The sequence below is a fragment of the Eleutherodactylus coqui genome, chromosome 6 (assembly GCF_035609145.1).
Source record: "Eleutherodactylus coqui strain aEleCoq1 chromosome 6, aEleCoq1.hap1, whole genome shotgun sequence".
In the NCBI taxonomy this organism is placed as follows: domain Eukaryota; kingdom Metazoa; phylum Chordata; class Amphibia; order Anura; family Eleutherodactylidae; genus Eleutherodactylus; species Eleutherodactylus coqui.
Genome location: NC_089842.1, coordinates 308,961 through 332,550, shown reverse-complemented (window position 1 = coordinate 332,550; position 23,590 = coordinate 308,961). Strand labels below are relative to the sequence as shown.

Here is a 23,590-nt window from a genome sequence, read left to right as displayed (position 1 = left end):
TTGGAACTTTACTCAGTTAAAAGGGATGAGAGCGCAGCACATGCAGTACTAGATTAAGGTCCCATAGTGGAACAGGAGAATGGTATGTAGGAAAAGCGTGAGCAACCCTATATAGAAAAGTATAGACAGCTGATTTTGAAGCCAGTGAGCTTTGAAAAAGTATGGATAGTGCGGACAGACCTTAGTTTCTTGAAAGGTTAGGTAAGTATCCAGACCGTTCAGTAGGAACGATAGGAGGTAAGATAAAGAAAAAAACAGAGTTGCGTTGTTCACACCAGAGAAAGAAATTTTTTCAAACCCGACGATCTGGTTGGTGCGGGATACTTGTCCCGCTGCTGCGGGGGGCCAGGGCTGGCGGCTCTATCCGGGGTTCCCCCTCTCTGGTCAGCCGCGTGGCGATCGGGCCAGTGCGCCGCCGGGGGAGGCAGCTTTATGATTCCCTCCGGCCGTCATGTGACTTCGCCCGGCCCCTCTAGGCAGGGAATCCGGTATATATACACCTTGCTGGACCAACCTCTGATTGCCAGTTTTTGGTTTTGACTTGTCTGCCTACACCCGCATTATTGACCAGACGTCTGTGTGTTCAACTTCGGCCTTTCAGTTGACTCTGCTTCTTTTTGGCCCTCCTGTACTCCGCACGTGTCTTTCGGTTTGACCCTGCTTGCTTCTCGACTACTCTCTGGTCTGCGCATTTGTTACTTCCAGTCAGCTACGCGGTGCTCACCTGGCGGTCTCCCTGTCCCTCCTTCTTTGGGGTCCCTGTCACTAGTGCAGAGCAGAGACTGTCACCCAATTGTCGCCCAGGGAGGCAAGTAGGTAGGGACACAAGAGAGGGCTGGCGTAGGGATCCCCTGTCCATCTGCCCTTGCCAGTCCTAACATAGTGAAGTGTTACCATGTAACCGAGGGTCTGGAAATCCCTGCCCCCTGACGTACACGTTTCCCCCTTAGCTTCGTCCGGAATGTCATTCATGTGAATGAGAGTTAAAGTACACCTGTTTTGGGGGACTGTTATAGCCAACACCCTCTGCTAGGTCTACATTGAGGATTTTAAAATACTATTATGTTGAATATTGGCCTGATGAAGCCGCTGGTTCAAGCGAGAAACGCTGTCTAGAATAAAAGCAGTATTGTTTTAAACTTTGAATTCCTGGCTTTGGTGCGTCGTTCTGTTTCCTGGGTCATTCTACAGCTTTCTCCCAGAACCAAGATAAGGACATGCTGCCGCCGGGCATTATACAGATTTACTTCTTGGATGCACCTCCTTCCAGGGGAGCTCATTGGCATTATCCTGTGCATCTCTTTATTTTACAGTTCCACACACAAGGCGCTTCTATATTTTTTTTTCTGCATCAAGGGAAACATGGCAGATAAGCTTCCCCAGGAGGCTTATCTGATGAACAATGCCTGCCATTCAGTAGTGGCACTGTTGATCCAAGTAGAGGTAAAAACCATCCTGAGTACCACACCCACTGCCTTAAAGGAGGCCTTAGCTAAAGATCCTACTTTTCTGTCACATGCATCTTTAAAAGACAAAGCGTCTGCCATAGGAAGGATGGTGTGTTTCACCAAACGGGACACTGGTGGATCCACTGCTGGCGAAGACGACCACTTATTCACTAACTCCTCTGGAAAAGGATCCAGACACTTAGGTTTCTTTGTCTGGAAAGTTCCATTTCCTGGTCAATACATCGCCGAACTCTGCATGAGGAGGGAAGGCCTTTGCAGAATGTTTTGGGCATCTGAAGGAAAAAGTTGCTGCTGTAGTATTAGGGGTCTGATCCAATGCCTAAAGTTTATTCTTCACAGCGACTATCAAGCTATCCACCATAGTGGAGAGTTTAGAGACCTGTTCTTCGTCCATATCAGAAACCAAGGGGACTCTGATAATCGTCGCTCAGAAGGAGAACTATCTCTGGAGGGAGATTCAGAGCACGTTCCAGAAAGGGCTGGACATGATTGTGATGCAGGAGAGCTCTATGATTGGCTTGAGTGAGAAGGACTGGGTCTCTTCCGTAGTCTTCCACAAGACGAACCCTCCGGGAAGGAGTCATCTCTGTAGGACACATTTAGAAACGTTTGACTAGTAGAATGGGGTCCAGACAGTCTAGAATAGAGTTAGATGTACTAGTAAGGTCTGAGACCTCCTGTGACAGAGTGTGTTCTTATTCTTGTTTGGCGGTCTGCGGCAGCTGAACAGGAGGGGTGCCAATAGTCCGTTCTACAGCCACCTGCCATGATGGAATGCAGTTAGGACAAAAAAAGGCTCAAACTGCTCACATGTATATTTAGAGTAGCAGTGAGAGCACATATAGTATGCTGGCCCCTGTCCAAAGTCTTCTGCTCTGGAGATGGACACGGTGTTAAAAAAGGCCATAGACAGTATATAATACAATACTTCCGTATAGGCCTACTTTAGGGCAATATGGCAGGGGAGCAAGCCGCCACGCAGACCTTACCAGGTCTAGAGATGGTTTGGGGAAGTGGTAGACCACTGGATTAACTGTTAGGTCGTCTTGAACTCAGTCGAGGCATTACAGGTCTCAGCAAGCCCACGTGGAAGGTGTAGACTGAGGAACATGGAGAATGGATGTGGGGTGGGCCTAGCTGAGAAGAAAATTGCGGTGAGCAAATGGGAGGCAGTAAAAGAAAGAAAGCGTGCTGGACCATGATTGGTGGAGAGGATGAAGACGACACTCCCTTCCACAAAGTGCCGCCATAAGGAGTGGGCTGGGTAGGCCTGAAGCTGGGGGCCCAATTTTGGAGGATTAGCCGCAGGCCGCCGCCAAATGGTGAGGGCAGCAGAGGAGTGGAGAGGTAGGGGGCAGCAAAGAAAGACCACCTGCAGCACGGCCAGCATGAGGCCGAGGCTCCGGGACCAGAAGTACCCATGTAGTAGCGGGTAAACCAGCTCTCACCTCTTTTAGAGCTGCTATCTTATTCTATACCTTCCTGTGTGCAATTAATGGTCTTTTGTGAAAAAAGAACAGAAGAACCCCCCGGGCACAGATCCGTCACCGCAAGGATTTTGTGCTGCGTAAGCAGCTGCTGAGGGAGGCCTGCTACTAATTACAAGACCCGGAGTGAAGCCTCCCCGACAGGAAGAAGCATACCTGTGTGGCTGCTGACAGGAGCAAAGCTGAGCAGGTGACTCTGTGCCCCTTCAGACAGGTATACTCCCATGATGTTCTAGGTGAGGAGAGGGGCAAAGGCCTAGAACCTCTCTGGGGCAAGGATATAACCCTGCGCCTTCCTAACATATCTGGGGAAAATGGTGGTTGTAGTGGTAGGGATAAAATACTTACCTTGTTGTAGGGTGTAGGAAATACTAACCCTCACCACCAGAAAGGGGGCTCCACGGTTCCAGCAGTTTCCGCCCTTGTACTTGCCTGCTTTTAATGAGGAAGAGAGTGCTCCGGTAAGGGGAGGGGGGGGGGGGGGGCACTATTGCCGGCGGGTCATATTGATGTTAGGACTTGGATGTGCCTCCTTTTCTTCTGAGGTTAGGGCAGACAGCAGCACAGTTAACTCCATTCTGTCTGTCCTCGGGATTCATTGCCAGTTGCATTAAACATGTGACATACAGAAGTCTTACTTTTAGGCTTAAGGGTCCAGGAGACAGTGCACTGATGTCAAGAAGCTTCTCAAGTGATCGAACACCAAGTCCAAAGTCCTGTAGAATAAACCAGGACGACAGATGAGTAAATGTGACTGTCAGATCTCTTCGTAATAAGCACCCCTCTCGATATGTACAGCACTCGGTGGAATAGCTGGACACGAGACTCAAAAACTGCACAATTAAAAATGAAAGGATTGCCTCTAATGTATAAGGACAGATCGGAGGAGATGGACGACACCCGAATACTGGATGGTGAGAATGATAACTCCAGAGTGTATTGTACATAGTCATCATACATCGCAAAAAATGATTAACAACAGTATACAGTAAAAGTCTTAAAGTGGGAGCTCACCATTGTTCCCAGTCCATCGTGGCTTGACTTGGCAAGATCCCTGGCCCCTTCACTGGGTTCAGAGTCCTGCAATGAGAGGGAGAATGTGGATTTTGGACCAGATGCTAAGGGTCAGATTTAGTCAACAGACAAGAGGTTTCTGTGCATTGATACACGTCTATCTCGTACATTTAGGACTGCTTTACAGGTTACCGATTATATACCTGTGCCTATGGATTCTCTCCACAAACTTAAAAGGATTTTCCAAGTCTGCAATCAGTTTTTTAAAAATGTCTAATTCAGCTCTCCATGTTCTGCAGCATGCGCCAGTGCCTCCCTTCGGTGTTTAGCATGTTCCCGTGAGCACGGCTGGTTCCATCGCGTGCAGAGTACATTTACGCACTTGATTTCCAGCTTCAGCACTTTTAGGGGCAGCATATGCAGTTGTAAGTCCAGATCCCCCTCAATGGATTGTCACTTTGTCATGGTCAGGGAACTTATGTGTTCCACTGAACCATGGGCGGAGTCATGTGACCCCAAAAGGGCCTCCCTGGGCGGTAAGGCCACAAGGGAGGAAGCAGACCAAGCATAATCTGAAGTGATAATAACAAGGTACATATTACAACGGCTGTGAAGGCGAAGGAGGGCTGCAACAGATGAGAAGCCACCAGTCGTCGGGTTAACCATGCCACTGGATGTGAACCTCATTCTGTGAAGCCTGTGTGCTGATCGGGTGTGCACTGATCGCCACACATACATCAAACTCACGCACATCTTCCAAGGAAATGAAAAAGTCCCATAGCGATCAGCGAGGGACGACGGGGGCAGGACTGTAGAATCTGGAAGCCCCTAGTCACAGACTGGCACATGGGCGGTATATTCTATCTCAGGAACCGAGGCAGCCGAGTAGTTCGGCAACTGTATCCACAACTGAGCAGCCCTATTTAGGACCCACTCTGCTCACCCCACGTAGGGGGGGGGGGGGGGGGGGGGGGCGGCAAAAGGTGCCCTAAACATAGTCTGCCTCTCTCTTACCTGACTGGACTACTGCATGCAAACGGGTCACCACCTTGCGGTCAAAAAGAAAGGTGAACTTTGGAACATGAAACATTCAAACACTGTTGGACAACATAGACAATGAACGTCCCGAGAGCAGGACTGCTATTGTAGCAAGGGAGCTGAGGCGCTTTAACATTGATCGAGCAGGAGAGGGACAGCTGAAGGAAGAATCAGGAGGCTACACCTTCTTGTGGAAGGGCCAAGAACGAAGAATACAAAGAGTTGGCTTTGCAATTAAAAACGACCTGCACCCTTCAGCATCAACGAACGACTCAACTCTCCAAATGAATCTTGTCAAAACCCAGAAGGCAACTACCATAAGTGCCTACACCCCAACATTAGCTGCTGACGAAGACATCAAGGAAAAAGGTTACTGTCAGCTGGACACCATCCTACTGGAGATACCCAAGGAGGGCAAAATCATTCTCCTGGGTGACTTTAAAGAGGTTTTCCATGGAAATACTATTGATGACCAATCCCAGGATAGGTCAATCAATAGTTAATCGGCTGGGGTCCGCCACTCGAGACCCCGACCGAGCAGCTGTGCGAGCCCATGCTGTCAGTGCTGCAATAACAGAGGTCTGAGCAGAAGCCTCTGCGCCGACCTCCCATATAGTGGCCGGCGCTTGTAACTGCAGGCACGGCTTTTATTGATAACCTGGTACATTGATTTCAATGAGAACTGTGGCTGCACTTACAAACGCTGGCCACTACACGAAGGTCGGCGCAGAGGCTTCCACTTCGAACTTTGTTATTGCGGCGCTGACAGCATGCGCTTGCACAGCTCCTCGATCGGGGTCTCCAGCGGCGGACCCCAGCCGATCAACTATTAATGACCTATCCTAAAGGGAAAAAAAGCACCAAAATTGGGAAAATGTAAAAAAAAAAAAAAAAAGGCATTTTTTCATATTTTTGTATAATTGTAATATATCTAATATGTGCAAACATACTGTACAAACTTTTGACAAGATCTATATTTCCATCTGTTTGCTTTATTTTGGACGCACATTGGAAAAACTGTAGTTTTTTTTTTTAATCATTTAGAAGACGTACAAATTTAACATTCTGAGGAACACTTTGTTTTCCTGCACCAAGCCAAGATTGCAGCAGCTCCTAGGTATCAGAATGATAGAGACCCCACAAATGACCCCATTTTATAAACTACACCCCTTATTGTACTCACTGAGAGGGTCAGGAGGATTTTGACCCCACAGTTTTTTTTCAGGAATTAATGCAATTTAGAGGAGAAAAATAAAATTTCATATTTTTGCAAATACGTCATTTTAAAGACTGGAGTGTTTTCTATAATGTACATGAAAATGAGGATTGACACCCCAAAATGGGTACCCCTGTTTGTCCTGTGTTCAGAAACATACCCATTGTGGCCCTAATATGTCCGTATGCACAACGGGGCCCAAACTGAAAAGAGCAGCCGGCGGCTTTCAGAACAGACATTTTGCATGAAGGTGTTTTAGGCCCCATTGCCCACTTGTAGAGCCCCCCACAAATGACCCCATTTTGAAAACTAGATAAATTCATTTAGGGGTGTCCTGCGTATTTTGATCCCATCGTTTTTGAATAAATCTGAGCAAAGCAGAAGGAAATACGATTTTCATTTTTTGGCAATTATGTCATTTTAAAAACTGATTTTTTTGTCCAGCACAGATATGAATGAAGACTTTCACCCCAAAATGAAAGTCTTTCCCCTGTTTGTCCCGTGTTCAGAAACATCCCTATTGTGGCCCTAATCTGCTTACAGGACACACGGCTCAGCCTATAATGGAGGGACACCCGCTGGATTTCAGGGCACCACTGAATAAATTCCGGGCCCAGTGCTCACTTGCGTGGGAAAAAAATTGACTCCCTAAAAATTTGTTTTTGGCGCGTGGATTACGTAATTCCAACCTGCTAATGTGAGCTGAAGTGTGTAATCTAATGCATGTGACTGATCTGCATAGTACCGCTGATCAAACGCATGCGGAATCTGCAGTTTCTATCCGGTCATATGAGACCAATCTAATGGTAGATCGCTACTAGAGATGAGCCAACGTACTCGGTTCGGGTGTTTTTGGACCCGAGTAACTGACTACTCAGACAAAAAGATTCGGGGGGCGCCGGGGGTTGCAGAGGGGAGTGGGGGGGGGTAGAGAGAGAGCTCCCCCCTGTTCCCCACTGCTACCACCCGCTCCACCACGCTGCCCTCCGCCCCCCCCCCCCCCCATCTTTTCGTCCGAGCAGTCAGTTACTCTGAAAAAGCAGTGCTCGGGTCCAAAAACGCCCGAACCGAGTACGTTCGCTCACCTCTAATCGCTACCTTTTTATCATGTGATCGGGGACCGCTCAACGAGGCCACCGGTCACTGCTCCAGGCTCTCGTTGACAGTTGGTCGCCAGGAGCAAGGAGATTTAAAGTTTCCTGGGCTCCCCGGCTGCTGCGCATGCATCCGTTATTTTGCCGGCAGACGCATGCGCAGAAACCGGGAAGATCCATGGAGGATGATCACATCGGGGTTCAAATGCTGAGGTCTCCGGTAAGAAGTTTCATCTCCTGTCACCGATCACACTGGTGAGGGGAGATGAAACTTCAACTTTTTAAAAAACTTTTACGCGATTGCAATTATCCATTGGAACTGCATTCTGCGGCCCCCATTGATCACCTCCAGGCTCTCAGCTACCTTTCATTTCCCGGGCAATCCTTGACTTTTGCGCATGCGTCCGCCATAATGCTGATTGGCGAATGCGCCGAAGTCAAGGTAAGGTCCGCAGATAAAGATCCCACCGGGGGACTAATCCGGAGACCTTGGGTATGTAATTTCATCTTCCCTCACGGATACGAGCCTCTGTGACATCACTGGGATCTCGCGATATAATCGCAGAGAGCCCGGCTGGTTGCCATGGCAACAGGACACCAGATGCTGGCGTAGCCTTATCACAGTGATCATCAGTGCTGTACAAAAAGATAATAAAAATGAACAAGACAAAAAAAAAAAAACCAACCCTTTTTTAATGCTTTTTTCCATATTAGCATAAAAAAGTAAACAAAATTTAAATCCCACATATTTGGTATTGTCGCGTTCGTAACGACACATATAATAAGTTGCACATGCTTTTGACTGTGCACAGAAAAAAGCATTAAAAAAAAACACTAAAAAACTGAGGCAAAATGCTAATATTTAGCATTTTTCCTCCCTAAAAACGTAATAAAAGTGATCAAAAAAGCCGTATGTACGCCACAATGGTACCAATAGATACTACAGCTCATCTTGCAAAAAATAAGCCCTCACAGAGCTCCGTACATAGAAAAATAAAAAAAGTTACAGGACTTTGAATGCAGAGATTTAGAAAACATTTTTTTTTCCAAAAAAAGGGTTTTTATTGCATAAAAGTGGAAAAACCTAAAAAAAATGTAAGAATTTTGGTATCGTTGTAACCGTACCGGCCTGCAGAAAAAATGGATTGTGCCATTTATGCTGCATGATTAACACTAAAAAAAAAAAAAAAAAATCTATGGCAGAATTGATGCGTTTTATCTCCCTGCTATCATAAAAAAAAAAAATAATAACAAAAGTTTTACAATGTAGTCAAATGTACCCAAAAATAGAACCGATAAAAATTACAGTTCACAACGCAAAAAGCAAGCCCTTATACGGCCGCGGCGACGGAAAAATAAAAAAGTTATGGCTTGATAAATGGAGAAGAAAATCCGCCAAAAATCATTGCGTCCTTAAGCCCAAAATAGACCCTGTCCTTAAGGGGTTAAAGCCACAAAGGTCATCTATGGCCCAACAAATACACACTCTACACACTTCAAAAGATGGAACCAAAAAAATCAACTGTACTACGTTGGAAAGAGCACATAACCTCCTTAACCGCAGCTGTAATGTGACTGAGGAGGCTCTCAGGAAGGAGCTTGCAGCACTGCCTAGCTTGAAGGAAGTCAGCAGAGCCATCAGCCAATTAAAAAATGACAAAGCCAGCGGACCTGATGGCAACCCTGCTGAAATCTTTAAAGACGGTGGACCTGAGCTGACACAGCTCCACCAGCTGATTGAGAACGTGTGGGCGACAGAGAATCCCGGCAGACTTTAGGGACGCCACTATCATCACTCTTTTCAAAAAGGGGGAAAGAACAGACTGTGGAAACTATCGAGGTTTCTCCCTTCTAACTTCCGCTGGTAAAATCCTTGCAAGAATGCTTGCAAACCGTCTTCTACCCATTTCAGAAGACATCCTCCAGGAATCGCAGAAAGGCTTCCGGCCTTCCAGAGGAACATGGGATATGATCTTCACGGCACCACAGCTCCAAGAAAAAAGCAGGGAACTAAACCAACCACTGTACATGGCTTTCATTGACCTCGTAAAAGGCTTTCGACACAGTGAATCGCAATGCTCTTTAGGCCATCCTCCAAAAAATCGGATGCCCTAATAAATTGGTGAACATCCTGCGGCTCCTCCATGATGGCATGATGGCAATGGTCTTGGACAGCAATGGCTCCCAAAGTGACCCATTTAAGGTGGAGTCATGAGTCAAACAGGGTTGTGTTATTGCCCCATCTTTATAGCTATGATACTACACTTTGTTGATGGGAAGCTTCCCACCGGCATGGAAATGATCTAAATCAGACAGATGGCAAATTATTTAACCTTAACAGACTAAAAGCCAGAAGGTCGCAACAACGTCTGTTATAGAACTCCAATATGCTGATGATAACATAGTCTGTGCTCGTTCAGAAGAGGATTTACAAGACACTTTAAACATCTTTCCAGAAACATACGAAAAGCCTTGCGGCTCACTGAACATGGAAAAAATCAAAGTGCTCCATCAGCAGGCACCAACTAATCCTTCTGCAATGCCACAAATACAGCTGTGACAGTGCAGTAGCAAGAGTAGCCTGTAGAGGGCCTCTGAGCACAGTCACTGTGTTTGATTTAGTTAACCTGCACCTGCAAGGGTGCGGCTACACAGTTTAAATTTCCCCTCCCTCACAAACTCCGGGTCCTTGAAGTCTGTGGAGCTTAGGTCCACTGAGGCCTGTGGGGCCTGAGGTCTATGTAGACCTGGTGCTGGTCTGTGAGGGACCTGGAAGCACGGAGCAGAAAGGGGGTAGTCGGCCCCTCGCTCATCGCCTGTCGGGGCGAAGTCACCTTCCTGGAAGGTCCGCTGGAAGAAGCAGTGTGCGTTGCTGTGAGCACTGTGGTGGACAACAGTGTGGTGTTGCATGTTGCATTATGATATGCTGGACTGTTTGTAAACTGAATACCTATGCTGAAATAAACACTGGAGGAACCCGCACCTGGACTTTACCCTGTTTCTGGACATCATTGCGGTGCTGCCACCCCTGGGCAGGGGAAAATAAGCAGGAGATCCCGGGCAAGTAACCCCAACTTGCCACACAGCTTAATAGTGTAACACTGAAAAAGGTTGACCATCTCCATCACCTTGGCAGCCACCTCTCCACAAGAGCTAAACATCGACGCTGTAATACAACGCCGTCTGAGCTCTGCGAGTGCAGCATTTTCTTGAATTAAGCAGAGGGTGTTTGCGGATCAGGACATTCATAGGGGTACCAGGATGCTTCTTTATAAAGCTATTGTTCTTCCAACCCTGTTATATGCCTGCGAAACGTGCACAATCTACAAACGTCACAATCAACTTCTAGAACAATTTCATCAGCATTGCCTTCAAAAAATCCAGCAAATCTCTTGGGAAGACAGGTGGACAACGGTCAGCGTTCTGGAAAAAGGAGAGACCACCAACAATAAAGCGATGATCCTTCACCATCAACTTAGCTGGATCGGCCATGTTGTGCAAATGCCTGATTACCATGTCCCAAAGCAATTAGTATACTCTCAAATTAAGAACGGAAACCGGCATGTTGGTGGACAACAAAACAGATCTAAAGATGGGCTTAAAGCTAAAAACTGTGGCATAGACATGGAGAACTGGGAAGCCCTGGCCCTCGAATGCTCAATTTGGGGGACAGCCGTTACCAAAAACACTGTGAATTTCGAAGAGGCACCAATAGAGGGCAAAAGGGAGAAACGTATCAAGAGGAAAGCACGTCAAGCCAACCCTTGTCGGGACAGTCTTCTACTTGGAAACTGATGTCCCCATTGCGAAAGAACCTGCGGATCAAGAATAGGTCTCTATAGTCACCTACGGACCTACTGCAAAGCCCCCATACTTGGAAGGCAATCATGCTCGGCCACGAGTGATAGCCTATGACATGCAAGTCCAGATGGTGGGACTGCACATACTCCAGAAAGTCTCCAGTTCCCAGTCCTGACTGCCAGCCTATTAAAATTCAAACAAGAAGTGAAAAGCCAGAACAGGAACGGAAAATCACAGCAAAGGACAGGATATCGGCGGAAGCGAGGAAACTGCATGAGAGCTGGGTCATGTGATGGTTAGTCAGGGAAGCAGACTTGCGCAATACAGGTAAAGCAAGAATTGAAAAAAGGTCCAATCCTACTTGCTTTGTTGCATTTTGTACATTTAATCAGGTCCTGGATTACGACAGTCTCAAAAGGCAAATCTTCTTGGAAATCTATGCAAAATTTCTTTTACACGGACCTTCACCTTCACCATCACAAAATTCATCCTTCTGCTTTTTCAAAAAAGGTACCAGTACTATTAATATGTCAGGTGGGCGGTCCCCACTACTCAGTGCCAATCAAGCCTGACTACAACAAATTGAAAGGGCAGAAGAACCTGCCAGGGCAAACAGAGAATTGAGTGCAAAATAATAATTAAAAAAAAGGGATGACATAACACCATGACACGTCCTCTTTACAGTGTCACTATTACAAAAAACCCCGGGCCACCCCTAACAGCCCCATGTCGTCAGCTACCTCCGGGAACCGACAGGATGTAACCGTCATGTCCACAGACTGCAGGGCTTTAATGCCTCTGAGGATTAAAGCCCACTTAGATAGGATGGGGCCGTCACTAAGGGGTTAAGACCCTACCGAGTACTGGGTATCGCGCTTACGTTCCACATTGTTTTTCTGTTCCATCATGAGAATGGCAGCTGGGAACACATCCTTCCTGTGACATAAATGAAGAGTGCCCGACAGTACTGACTAAATAAGGGGGTCCCCCTGGGTTTCTGGTTTTCCAACCGTTAATGCCATTTCTTGCAGGATTTGGTGTTGGATCTGCACTGGAAGACCCGCAGAAAGTCTCCGACTCAGATTTGACCACCAGGATACCTACCTCTGCATTACATACATTGTCATTTGGCTACACAGATGGCCATAAATAGCCACCCTTGACAATGACAGTAGATTGACGGGAGTTCCAGAAGCCAACTCCCATTCAAAATTGGGTTATCTTCAAGGGCAGCCACCCTTAGGCCGCTCTCACACTGGACGCTTATTACCATTATTAATGCGGCGTCCGGAGTGCCAGACTAATTGCGGTACAACACTCATTGATTTCAATGGGGCCTTGCAGACGTGGAGTTTCTAATGCCACGATTGTCAAGAACTGTCTATTTTATTTTCGCGTGTTTTAGCACTTTTTAACTCACCTCATCACCCATCACAATGATGGGGTAGGTTAAAAAGCCCTGTCGAATGCTGTTACATGCATTCAAAAACGCCACTCAAAATTGTGGTAAAAATACAGCGATTTCGAGCAGCGTTTTTGTGAACATGTGTAAGAGTGACCTTAACCCCTCAAGGACCAAGTACAGTAATGATACAGCGCTTGGTCCTGGGCTTTAATCCCAGCTGATAGCAGAAGTACAGCGCGGGATCATAGACACTGCTCCGGCAATCAAGTAGGAAAGGGTCGGGTGCTCGGCTGCCAGACACCGCTAAGGATCCAGAAGAGAAGGAAGAAGCGGTTTTAACCACTTCCACCTTCTTCATTCATGGGTACATAGCGCTCAACAATGAACTATGTTCTAAAGAGTAATAGTAAAAGTATTACTTCCACTATGCGTCCCGGCAATCACGTGACCATGGGGTGACCCCCCTGTACAACAGAGCTTCAGGGTCCTAATAGACCCTGATCAGCTCTGCCAGTAACTATTGTCACTACAGGGGCATGTTTTCCCATGTAACTGGGGCTCCTATGGATGCGGCTCCTATGGATGCCCCAGCTACAGTGGGAAAGAATACAATAAAAAAAAAAAAATACAATGTGAATGACCCCCAGGAGGTCTTTTATGAAGTCATAAGGGACCTAGATGGTAAAAAAAAAAGGTTAAATATATTTTTTTTAAAAACACATCACAGAATAAAATAAAAATATATACATAAAAAAGCTAAACGACCCACCGCTGATGCCAACCAAAACTGTCACCATATTCACCCTGTAATCCAAAAGCCATACAAATTATAGATCAAAACGTCCAAAACAAAATGAGGAACCCTGAACTTTATTTTAGCGTAAATATACTAAATTTTAAAAATAAACTAGAACTTTTTAAAAATCGTTTTTTTAGCTTTTAATCCCCCATTAATACTAAAAAACGTAAAACAAAGTCAGTGAAAAAAGACAAAGTAGCCTTGTGTTTGCAGATGATACGAAATTATACAAAATAATTAATGGAGGACAATGTACGACTGCAAACGGGCCTAGATAAGCTGGGGGCTTGGGGGGGGGGAATGGCAAATGAAGTTCAGTGTGGATAAATGTAAGGTTCTACACATGGACAGGAGAAACGGATGTCACCAATATACACTAAATGGGGTACTGCTAGGGAAAAGACCTGGGGGTACTAGTGGACTGCAGACTTAACTGGAACAACCAATGCCAGTCAGCTGCTGCAAAAGCCAATAAAGTCTTGGGGTGCAGTAAAAGAGGTATAGGGGCGAAGGACGAGAACATTATCCTCCCACTATATAAGGCACTTGTCAGGCCCCACATGAAATACTGTGTACAGTTCTGGACTTCGGCGCTCAGGAAAGATGTTGCAGTGCTTGAGGGTTACAAAGAAGGGCAACTAAATTAATATGCAGAAATGTGTGTGCAATATGCTGTGTAATGTGTGGGAATCAAGATGGATGTAGTAGAACTGTGTGTGATGTCTGGGGATCATAATGGATGTACCATGTATCACAGCTGTGTGTGTGTGTGTGTGTGTGTGTGTGTGTGTGTGTGTGTGTGTGTGTGTGTGTGTGTGTGTGTGTGTGAATCAGGATGCAGCAGATCTGTGTGTGTGATGTGTGTAAATCAAGATGGATGTAGTAGAGCTGTATGTGTAATGTGTGGAGATCATAGTGGATGTACCATGTAACAGAGCTGTATGTGTGTGAATCAGGATGTAGCAGAGCTGTATGCGTCATGCACTGTGTGTGGGGGTCAGGATGGATGTAGTGGAACTTTGTGTGTAATGTGTGGGGATTATAATGCATGTACTATATAGCAGAGCTGCATGTGTGTGAATCAGGATGTAGTAGAGTTGTGTGTGTCATGTGCTGTGTGTGTGATGTGTGGGGAACACGATGGATGTAATAGAGTTGTATGTGTAATGTGTGGGGTCAGGATACATGTAGTAGAGCTGTGTGCGTAATGTGTGGGAATCAGGATGGATGTAGTAGAGCTGTGTGGGAATCAAGATGGATGTAGTAGAGCTGTGTGTGATGCGTGAGAATCAAGATGGATGTAGTAGAGCCATATGTGTAATGTTTGAGGTCAGGATGCATGTAGTAGAGCTGTTTGTGTAATGTGTGGGGATCATAGTGAATGTACCATGTAGCAGAGCTGTATGTGTGTGAATCAGGATGTAGTAGAGCTGTGTGTCATGTGCTGTGTGAGAGAATTATAAGGGATGTACCATATGGCACAGCTGGGTGGCTCATTGCGCCACCAGAAACACTGGTGCAATCGTTTCCTAATAATTAGTAGTCTATTTATACTCAGGACCGCGATGGTAACAAGAGAGCATCTTCTACATCTAGAGGAAAGAAGGTTTCACCACCAACACAGAAAGGAGTTATTTACTGTAAGAGCAGTGTGACTGTGGAACTCTCTGCCTGAGGATGAGGTGATGGCAGGATCCATAGAGGAGTGTAAGAGGGACTAGATGTCTTTCTAGAGCGCCATCATATTACAGGATATAGACATTAAATAACCAGCAGGCTTGTTGATCCAGGTCGTGGAGTCAGGTAGGAACTTTCAAACGTTCATCCAGGAATTATTCAGACTATTCTTATTATGAATAATCAAATCATCATCATCTTTATTTAAATAGCGCCAACATATTTTACAACTCTTACAAGACAGGGGAACAGATACAAGACTCCGGTTCCATGTAGTAATCAGCTGATGGAAACAATAGGGGTGAGGATCCTGCTCCAACGAGCTTACATACTACGAATAGTGGGGTGATACAGAAGGTAAAGGGGCTGGAGATGTGCCCGGTATGGCAAGGTAGAGAGTGAGGGATGTTATGCACAAAAACAATGGTCAGACCGTATAGTGGCGGAATCGGAATGACTGCAGGGGGCAGTAGATTATAGCTGACAGGGATTGCAGTCAGCACGACAGGGGAGCATGTTATCGGGGAGGGGGTCCAGAGGGGTTTGGTTTAGGAGATGTGGTATAACTCCCTGAAGAGGGGCATTTTTAGAGTCTTGGGGAACCCCAACAGCAAGGGGAGGAGGAGAGGAGAGGGACTAGGACCAAGCCCTGGGGGACCCCAACAGCAAGGGGGAAGAGGACGGGGGGGGGGCTGAAAACCAAGTCATGGGGGACCCCAACTGCAAGGGCAAGAGGAGGGGAGGTAGAGCCAGCAAAGGAGATGCTGAAGGAGCGGTCAGATAGGTAGGAGGGAAACCAGGAGAGAGCAGTATCCTTTAGTCTGATGGAGCAAAGCATACTGAAGAGGAGTTTGTAGTCAACAGCGTCAAACACTGCAGAGAAATCGAGGAGGATCAATAGGGCGGAGTAGTCAGTTTAGGGCTTGAAAGGGAGTGAAAAGTGTCAAAAGAGTCATTTAGGGTTGCGAGATAGTGAGGAGACGAGAGAGGTGAAGTAGATTTGTTTGGCACCGTGGAGGGCGAGATTGTAGGTTCTGAGCATGAATTTGAGGTGGAGAAAATCTGTGGCCATTTGCGACTTTCCCCAACAGCTGTTCAGCACATTTAGAACACCGCTGGATGAAGTGCGTTTGAGGCGTGAGCCAAAGTTGCCGAGGTCTGCATCGGATGTCAGACCTTGGAAGGGAAGTGTAAATATATACAGCTAATTAATACATTTGAGAACCTTGCTGTTAGAAGTGGAAAGAAATAATCAAGGAAAAAATTCAGAAGGAAAGTAGAGGAACAAGAGACTCCGACATGTTTCTACACCTAATATTCTATATCTAATATTTCTAGACACTATCAAGACCGGCGTTGTACCATTGGATTGGCGCATTGCCAACGTGGTTCAATTTTACAAAAAGGGGACCAAAAGTGAGCCTGGTAACTACAGGCCAGTAAGTCTCACTTCAGTAACGGGAAAAATTTCAAAAACAGGTGGGGAGCACCTGGGGGGCGGTAGATGACTACTACTCGTATGGACAGCAGTCGGAAAATTTGTAGGGTATGTACGTCAAACGATTAGGAAGGTGAGTAAGGGTAACGGGGGAGGGGGGTTTGAACTGGAAGGTGCATTGCAAAGAGAGAAGAGCACCTACTCCTCCGCCACGCTCGTTTTCCGCTCTTGGGGTATGGGAGAACTGCAAGCCATTGTAAGACAGTGCAGCAGGGAAGGCCGTGTCAGACTGCTGTATCCACGTCTCTGTGAGAGCTAGCAGATTTAGATATTTAACCGTGAAATAGTCGTAAATGGTGGGGAGTTTGTTGCATGCTGACTGGCAGTTCCACAGTGCAAAGGAGACAGGGGAGGGTATGTGTGGGTTAGCAGTTGGGCTTGAGGGGTGTTTAAGTGAGGTAGGTGGAGGGTAATAGTTAGGAGCAGTGGAAGGTGGGCCAGGATTGGGAGACATATGCCCAGATGCTAGTAGCAGCAGGATAGTGAGGGTGAGCAGATGGTTAGGAGATTTTTGAGGGCTACTGTTAGGTTTGTCAGTAGCATTAGGGGGTTTGAGGCTTAGTAAGAAAGTAAAGAGTGCATGTAAACTGTGCATGGGTGAAGAAAGGAGAGAGGGGCTGATGTGACTAGAATGCACTAGAGGTGGGCTTTGGAAATAGGTCCTAAAGCTAACAGCGATAATCAGGATAGGGGTTACAGTATTAGTGATAGTGGTGAAGCGCAAGGCCATTATGGAGTCGGAAAGGAATTTTTTTGGCTAAATGCGCTAAATTGGTTTCTGCCTCTTCAGGGTTTTTTTGCCTTCCTCTGGATCAACAAGCGGGTGGAAATATACTGAACTAGATGAACAGTGTCTCTTTTCAGCCTAATATACTATGTTACTATAGGTTACTATGTGTGTCACAGAAAAAAAAGGAGCAAAAATAAATTTGGCAGTTGAAGAAAAAAAATAAAGCAGTAAAACCACCAAAGGAGTAAAATCCCTAAAGTGTCTGGTCCTTAAGGGGTTAAACTGGTTGTATCTCCTGCAGGTATAAAGGTACCTTTACATGGAACAACTATCATTCAGGCAGTCTATGAGAAACGTTGCTGAAGCAAACGAATGACATTCATTGGTTTGCTTTCACCCAGAGAACGCGTCATTCATTAGTTGTTTGGACCTCCATGCCAATTCCTCCACAAGTCGTTCAAATATGAACGGTGACTTTCCACCAGATGACTTCTGATCAACCAGGGACTATTATTTTGGTGAGTTGAAAAGAAATTCACAACCACTCGTCACCCTGCCGGAGGCCATGTTTACACGCAACAGCTAGAGTTTGAATTGGCTTCTTTGAGAGATTAATCAGCTGATCGCCGTCCCGTGTAAAGGCACCTCGACTCCCTGATCTTTTCTCAGTTGGCTCAAGAGATTATATTTCATGAGATGTTCAGACTTTTCAGTGAAATCTAGGGGAATATCTGCACTTCTTCAAGCACTTGCTTATCATATCTGATTAGACAATACTTACATGCTTTAACATCTAAGACTTGTCAAACAACATTGTTCTTTACTCTTCACCAATACAACTAGTACAGCAGCCATGCACTCATAAAGCAGCGGCGAAGGACTTCTCTTACATCCTGGATGGGATTCCCAGCTAAAGAGGCAGCAGAGTTTTCTTCCTTAGCATCACTCTGAAAGGAGTTTAGTAGTGAAGCCTCCTTCTCTGCGGGAGACGTACTGTGCACCACCTCTATATCGGACTCTCCAGGCTGTTCAGTCTGTGCTTTGGACATGCCGGTGTCTTGGACTCTTGGTGACGACTGACCAGTGGAACGGGAAGAAGGATGCTCACTCGGACTCTCATTTAATTCCTTCTAGGAAGAGTATTAGTGGGAACATCAGTGTACAATGGTAGCAAATGTCCAAAGAAGGGGGTCAACAATTCGACTGAACTAAGTCTAGAAGCAAACAACTCTAAAACAAAGGCAGACATGCATCATCAAGCGGGATGGGAAACCAGAGAGGCGGCTTAATAAGTACAGTAAAAGTGCAAAGCTGCAAGGATGTGCAAAGTCATGTCCCATTCTCCATCCAAAAAGACAAGACACATAAATCCTAATGTCAAACGTCAGAGGTCAATGTGCACAGCTACTTCCACAAACAAGTAGCACTTCAGTCCCCCAGTTGATCGCTGACGGTTAGGGGCTTTTACAAAACCCAATGATCGGTCAAAGAACGCTTGCTTTTCCCAATCCTAAGCCATATGGAGCCACAGCAGATCATCCAACAAGCAAGCAAACTCTCTCATAGGCTGATCACATCCGTCCTACAGCCAAAACCAGCATTGTTGCCTATGTGGATGGACAATGATGAAACTGGATGGGGAAAAAAACTAGAACTCACACAGGCAGTATAATTCCTTCAAAACCAGATTACCAAATCACCAAAAAAAGGAATATATTTAAAAACTAACTTTTATTAACCCCTTTCCACCACAGGGCGTAACTGTACGTCCTGGCAGAGGGGAAATTAGCGCAACAGGGCGTACAGTTATGCCCTGGGGATATCGCAAGATCATAAGAGATCCCATGTTATCCAGCAGCAGGAGTTGGCTTTCACTGGTAGCCGACCTCTCCCTGCAACAGTGGGGGTGCATCGGAGCAGCGGCCCCCACTGTTAACCCCTTCCCTGCTGTAATCTATGTAGATCGCAGCATGTAAGGGGTTCACAGAGGAAGCACGCTCCCTCTGATGTGGTAGGACTCTCGCCATATAATCGCGGAGAGCCGGACGGGTTGCCATGACAACAGGACGCCAGATACAGGCGTCCTGCATTGCCAAAGCGATAAGGCATTGCAGGACATAAGTATTGCAATGCCTTATCATAGCGATCATAGGTTTGATTGTACAATTCCCCTACAGCAGTGTTCCCCAACTCTCAGGGTCCACCAACAAGTCATGTTTTCAGGATTTCCTCAGTGTTGCACAGGAGATATAATTCTGGCCGGTCCTCAGACATTGCCACAGGTGTTCTTACTATAGGATATCCTGAAAGCATGACCTGCTGGTGGTCCCTGAGGACTGGAGTTGGGGACACCTGCCCTACAGGGACATAAAAAGTGTAAAAAAAAAAAAAAAGATTAAAATAACCTTTTTTGTGTTTTTTTCCATAGTAGCTTTTTTTTTTTTTTTTTTTTTTTAAATCCCACATATTGGATATTGTCGTATCCGTAATGACACGTACAATAAATTAAACATGCTTTTTTTATTCTGCACGGCAAAAAGCATTTAAAAAAAACGCTAAAAACTGAGGCAAAATGCTTATTATTTTCATTTTGCCTCCCAAGTGTTGCACAATAAAAGTGATTTACAAAGCTGCATGTACCTCACAATGGTACCAATAAAGATTACAGCTTGTCTCGCAAAAAACAAGCCCTCAAAGAGCTCCGTCCATGGAAAAATAAAAAGGTTAGAGGACTTTGAATGCAGCCATTTAGAAACAATAATAATTTCCCAAAAAAAGGGGTTTTAAACCCCCCCCAAAAATAAGAATTTTGGTATCGTTGTAATCGTACCAAACGGCAGAAAAAATGTATTGTGTCATTTATGCTGCATAATTAACGCTGTAAAAAAAAAAAAAAAAACAAATGGCAGAATTTGATGATCCCTGCGATCACAAAAAAATGTAAAAGTTTTACAATATAGTCAACGTACCCAATAAAATACAAGCCCTTGACGGAAAAATAAAAAAAGAGAAACAGAGATGAAAATCTGCCAAAAATCGTTGCGCTCTTAAGCCCAAAATAGGCCATGTCCTTAAGGGGTTAAATAATGGAGAGACTCAAACACATATATGTGGTATATGGATAGTCACCGATTGGCTGAACACCTTCTAACCTGTTCACAGCCAGCTGTACAGCGCCAATAGACCCGCAAATCCACATATGATAACACGATTTTAAAAAATGGAGTATTGCAGGTCCTCCGTGCCGCCAGCGATAGGAAAGCGCTTCCTTTTAGGTTGAAGAGCCGTTGGAATTAGGCTCCCTAACCATACAGACTTGTAGGGGAATGTCTGCCTAGTCTGCTGAAGTGTAGCGCACACCAATAATGATGATGCGTTGACCCTGGTACTTCTCTAATAAACACGCCCCACTCTTGGGGTGGTCGTTTTCCCTCCATAATACCCAATATCCTTTATGTTCCTGCACTCCCCTCTGTACTGTAGAGCAGGATAGACAGAGGGAACCATCACTCCTTGCCTGCGATGGATCCCAAAGCTCTGATCAGTTTCCAGAGCCTGGGGTGAAGGGCGCACTAATCAGCAATTATTGTAAACAAATCTTCTGGAGAGGAAGGGGTTAACGCCCGGCGTCAGTGTTTAATGGCGAAGGGAAGGAGACCAACTAACACTTAGTGCTGAGAAGTCTCAAATCCTACTCAATACTGAGCTCTGCTCCCTGCTATCCTGATGCCACGGTCAGAACGGGGCGGATGCTCTGATGCCAGGCATAGATAGTCGGCACACTATCTGCAGATAGGCAGCCGGCTACACTGGGCTAACTGATACCACAAATCAGTGGCCACTAAGCTTTAGAGAAGCGCTGCTTATCTGCACTAAGAGTTAAGGCCCATTAGACACAACGATGATCGCTCAAAAGCCGTCTTTTAAGCGATCATCGTTGTGTCTAAATGTGCCCATCTTTCACTATTCGGCCGAACGACGGTTTTCAGTTCTGCTTGAAACCGTAGTTCAGCAGAACAGCTGATAAGCAGGACCGCAGGATGTGCTGGGCCCGTGGGTAGCTGGTTACAATTGACAACATTGTTACAGCTGTTACCTGCTAACAACTAATAAGCAGGACCACCCGCTGTGTCTGCTGCCCATGGTGCTGAATTCTCCATGGGGAGCCCTTGCCTGAACAATGGAGCTAATTACAGAGGTCAGACCTCCCGCTGAGTTCTGTAACAGCTCCCAGAAGCTCATTTGCATGCAAATGAAGCAAATAAAATACTAATAGCAATTAGTGCATATTAGTACTTTATGCAAAGCAATAGCTGATCTTTCAATCTTTGTGTGTGTAAAGGCCCATTTACACGGAGCGATGATCGCTCAAAAAAAACCCGCTAAAAAGCGATCGTTTGAGTGATCATCCTTGCATCTAAACGCACGGTCATCGTGCACTGTTACCTGATCGTTAAGTTCAGGCCAACCGAAAAATCGTTGTTCGGCCTTATCAGGAGTTCTCCACAAGTAGTGCTGATAGCATTGTTTCCCGTCGGAGAACAAAGGAACTGAGAGCAGATAAGAGCCCTCCGGCTATTAACTGTATTCAGCTAAAGGCTTCATTTGCACACTAAATTGCTATTAAGTAGCTGAGTAGCCACTTAATAGTTTATGCACAATGACGACTCGAAGATGTCACTCAAACTGTCGTTTGAGCGATCTTTGAGTGATCATCCCCCCGTGTAAATGGGCCTTAAATGGGCCATATTTATACAGACTGAGCTGTAATCTCCTCTATCATAACTGTGTGACAGGAGCTGTGTAATCATCAGTAACTGTGACGGGAGTGTCTGTGTCCACCTCTTAGCAATTTATGTGCTAAATCCATGTAACAGCATCACACAGACTGAGAAACTGACTAGAAAGTGAACACAAAACCCAAGTTGATTTGAGGGGGTCAGAACGGAGATCACATAACCGTCTGAAAAAGAAGGGATGGAGGTCTCAGAGAGGAATAATTAACCAAAGTAACACTAGGCCAGTCCTATCTACTGGGGGAAAAGCTACATCATGAATGCAGCAGAAAATCACCATAGTGGCCCTTTAAGGAGTCGCCTTTGTGATGCAACCTCATTTAAGATCTGCTAACTACACTCATTGTCAGTAACACCCCCCCCCCCCCCCCCCCCAGAAGAAGTGTATATTTATTTATTTAGATTCTACCTACCAACCTAGCTCTAACTTGGATACAAGATGTGATACAGATGGGCATGGAGGCTCTAGTACCCTGTTGTACTGCCTCTAACTTGGATACAAGATGTGATACAGGGGGCATGGAGGCTCTATTACCCTGTTGTACCGCCTCTAACTTGGATACAAAATGTGATACATGAGGGCATGGAGGCTCTAGTACCCTGTTGTACCACCTCTAGCTTGGATACAAGATGTAATATGGGCGGGCATGGAGGCTCTAGTACCCTGTTGTACCGCCTCTAGCTTAGATACAAGATGTAATATGGGCGGGCATGGAGGCTCTAGTACCCTGTTGTACCGCCTCTAGCTTGGATACAAGATGTGATACAGGTGGGCATGGAGGCTCTAGTACCCTGTTGTACCACCTCTAGCTTGGATACAAGATGTAATATGGGCGGGCATGGAGGCTCTAGTACCCTGTTGTACCGCCTCTAGCTTGGATACAAGATGTAATATGGGCGGGCATGGAGGCTCTAGTACCCTGTTGTACCGCCTCTAGCTTGGATACAAGATGTGATACAGGCGGGCATGGAGGCTCTAGTATCCTGTTGTACAGCCTCTAACTTGGATACAAGATGTGATACAGATGGGCATGGAGGCTCTAGTACCCTGGTGTACCGCCTCTAGCTTGGATACAAGATGTGATACAGATGGGCATGGAGTCATACAGATTCTGTATGGTATCCTGCAGCATATCGCTCCATATTTGCTGTAACTCAGCCTCTAGATCAGGTAAACTCGTGGACTGTGGAAGTTGGCGTCCCAGATGGTCCCATACATATTCTATTGGTGATAAACGTGATGACCGGCCATGGAAGTGTGACAATGTTGTGGGGGCTTCCTGTGACACCCACCCTCCCCCTGTTGTAGTAATAATATAAATGTGTTTCTTAAAGCAGCCTATGCAAATATATGTATGTATATATTCATATATCCACCTTCATAGAAAATAGCTAGCAGTGTAATGGTTAACTGGTTCATTCTTATGCTGGTATCCAGAAATACACGCCTCATGTCAAGTTCTACAAGGTCCTGAGATGTGTTTCTCATGAGAAACGTGTGATGCCCTCCGCTCAGGGGACTACTTCTTATCTATGTCTTGGATTCCTTAGTCCAGGCAGAGATAT

General features: G+C 45.8%; 1 protein-coding gene across 6 annotated transcripts in view; it reads right to left on the bottom strand.

Moving 5' to 3' along the window:
• CEP164 (centrosomal protein 164) overlaps nucleotides 1-23,590 on the bottom strand; it is a 218,879-nt gene that overhangs the window by 141,097 nt on the left and 54,192 nt on the right. For 3 of the 6 annotated variants that reach the window (XM_066606019.1, XM_066606020.1, XM_066606022.1), the window contains 3 exons: nucleotides 18,119-18,358; nucleotides 3,971-4,036; nucleotides 3,595-3,672 (listed from right to left, as the gene is read on the bottom strand). In XM_066606019.1, the coding sequence (XP_066462116.1) occupies nucleotides 3,595-3,672; nucleotides 3,971-4,036; nucleotides 18,119-18,358 (384 nt within the window). The remainder of the gene's footprint in view (nucleotides 1-3,594; nucleotides 3,673-3,970; nucleotides 4,037-18,118; nucleotides 18,359-23,590) is intronic. The other 3 variants (XM_066606023.1, XM_066606024.1, XM_066606021.1) reach the window with 2 other exon arrangements.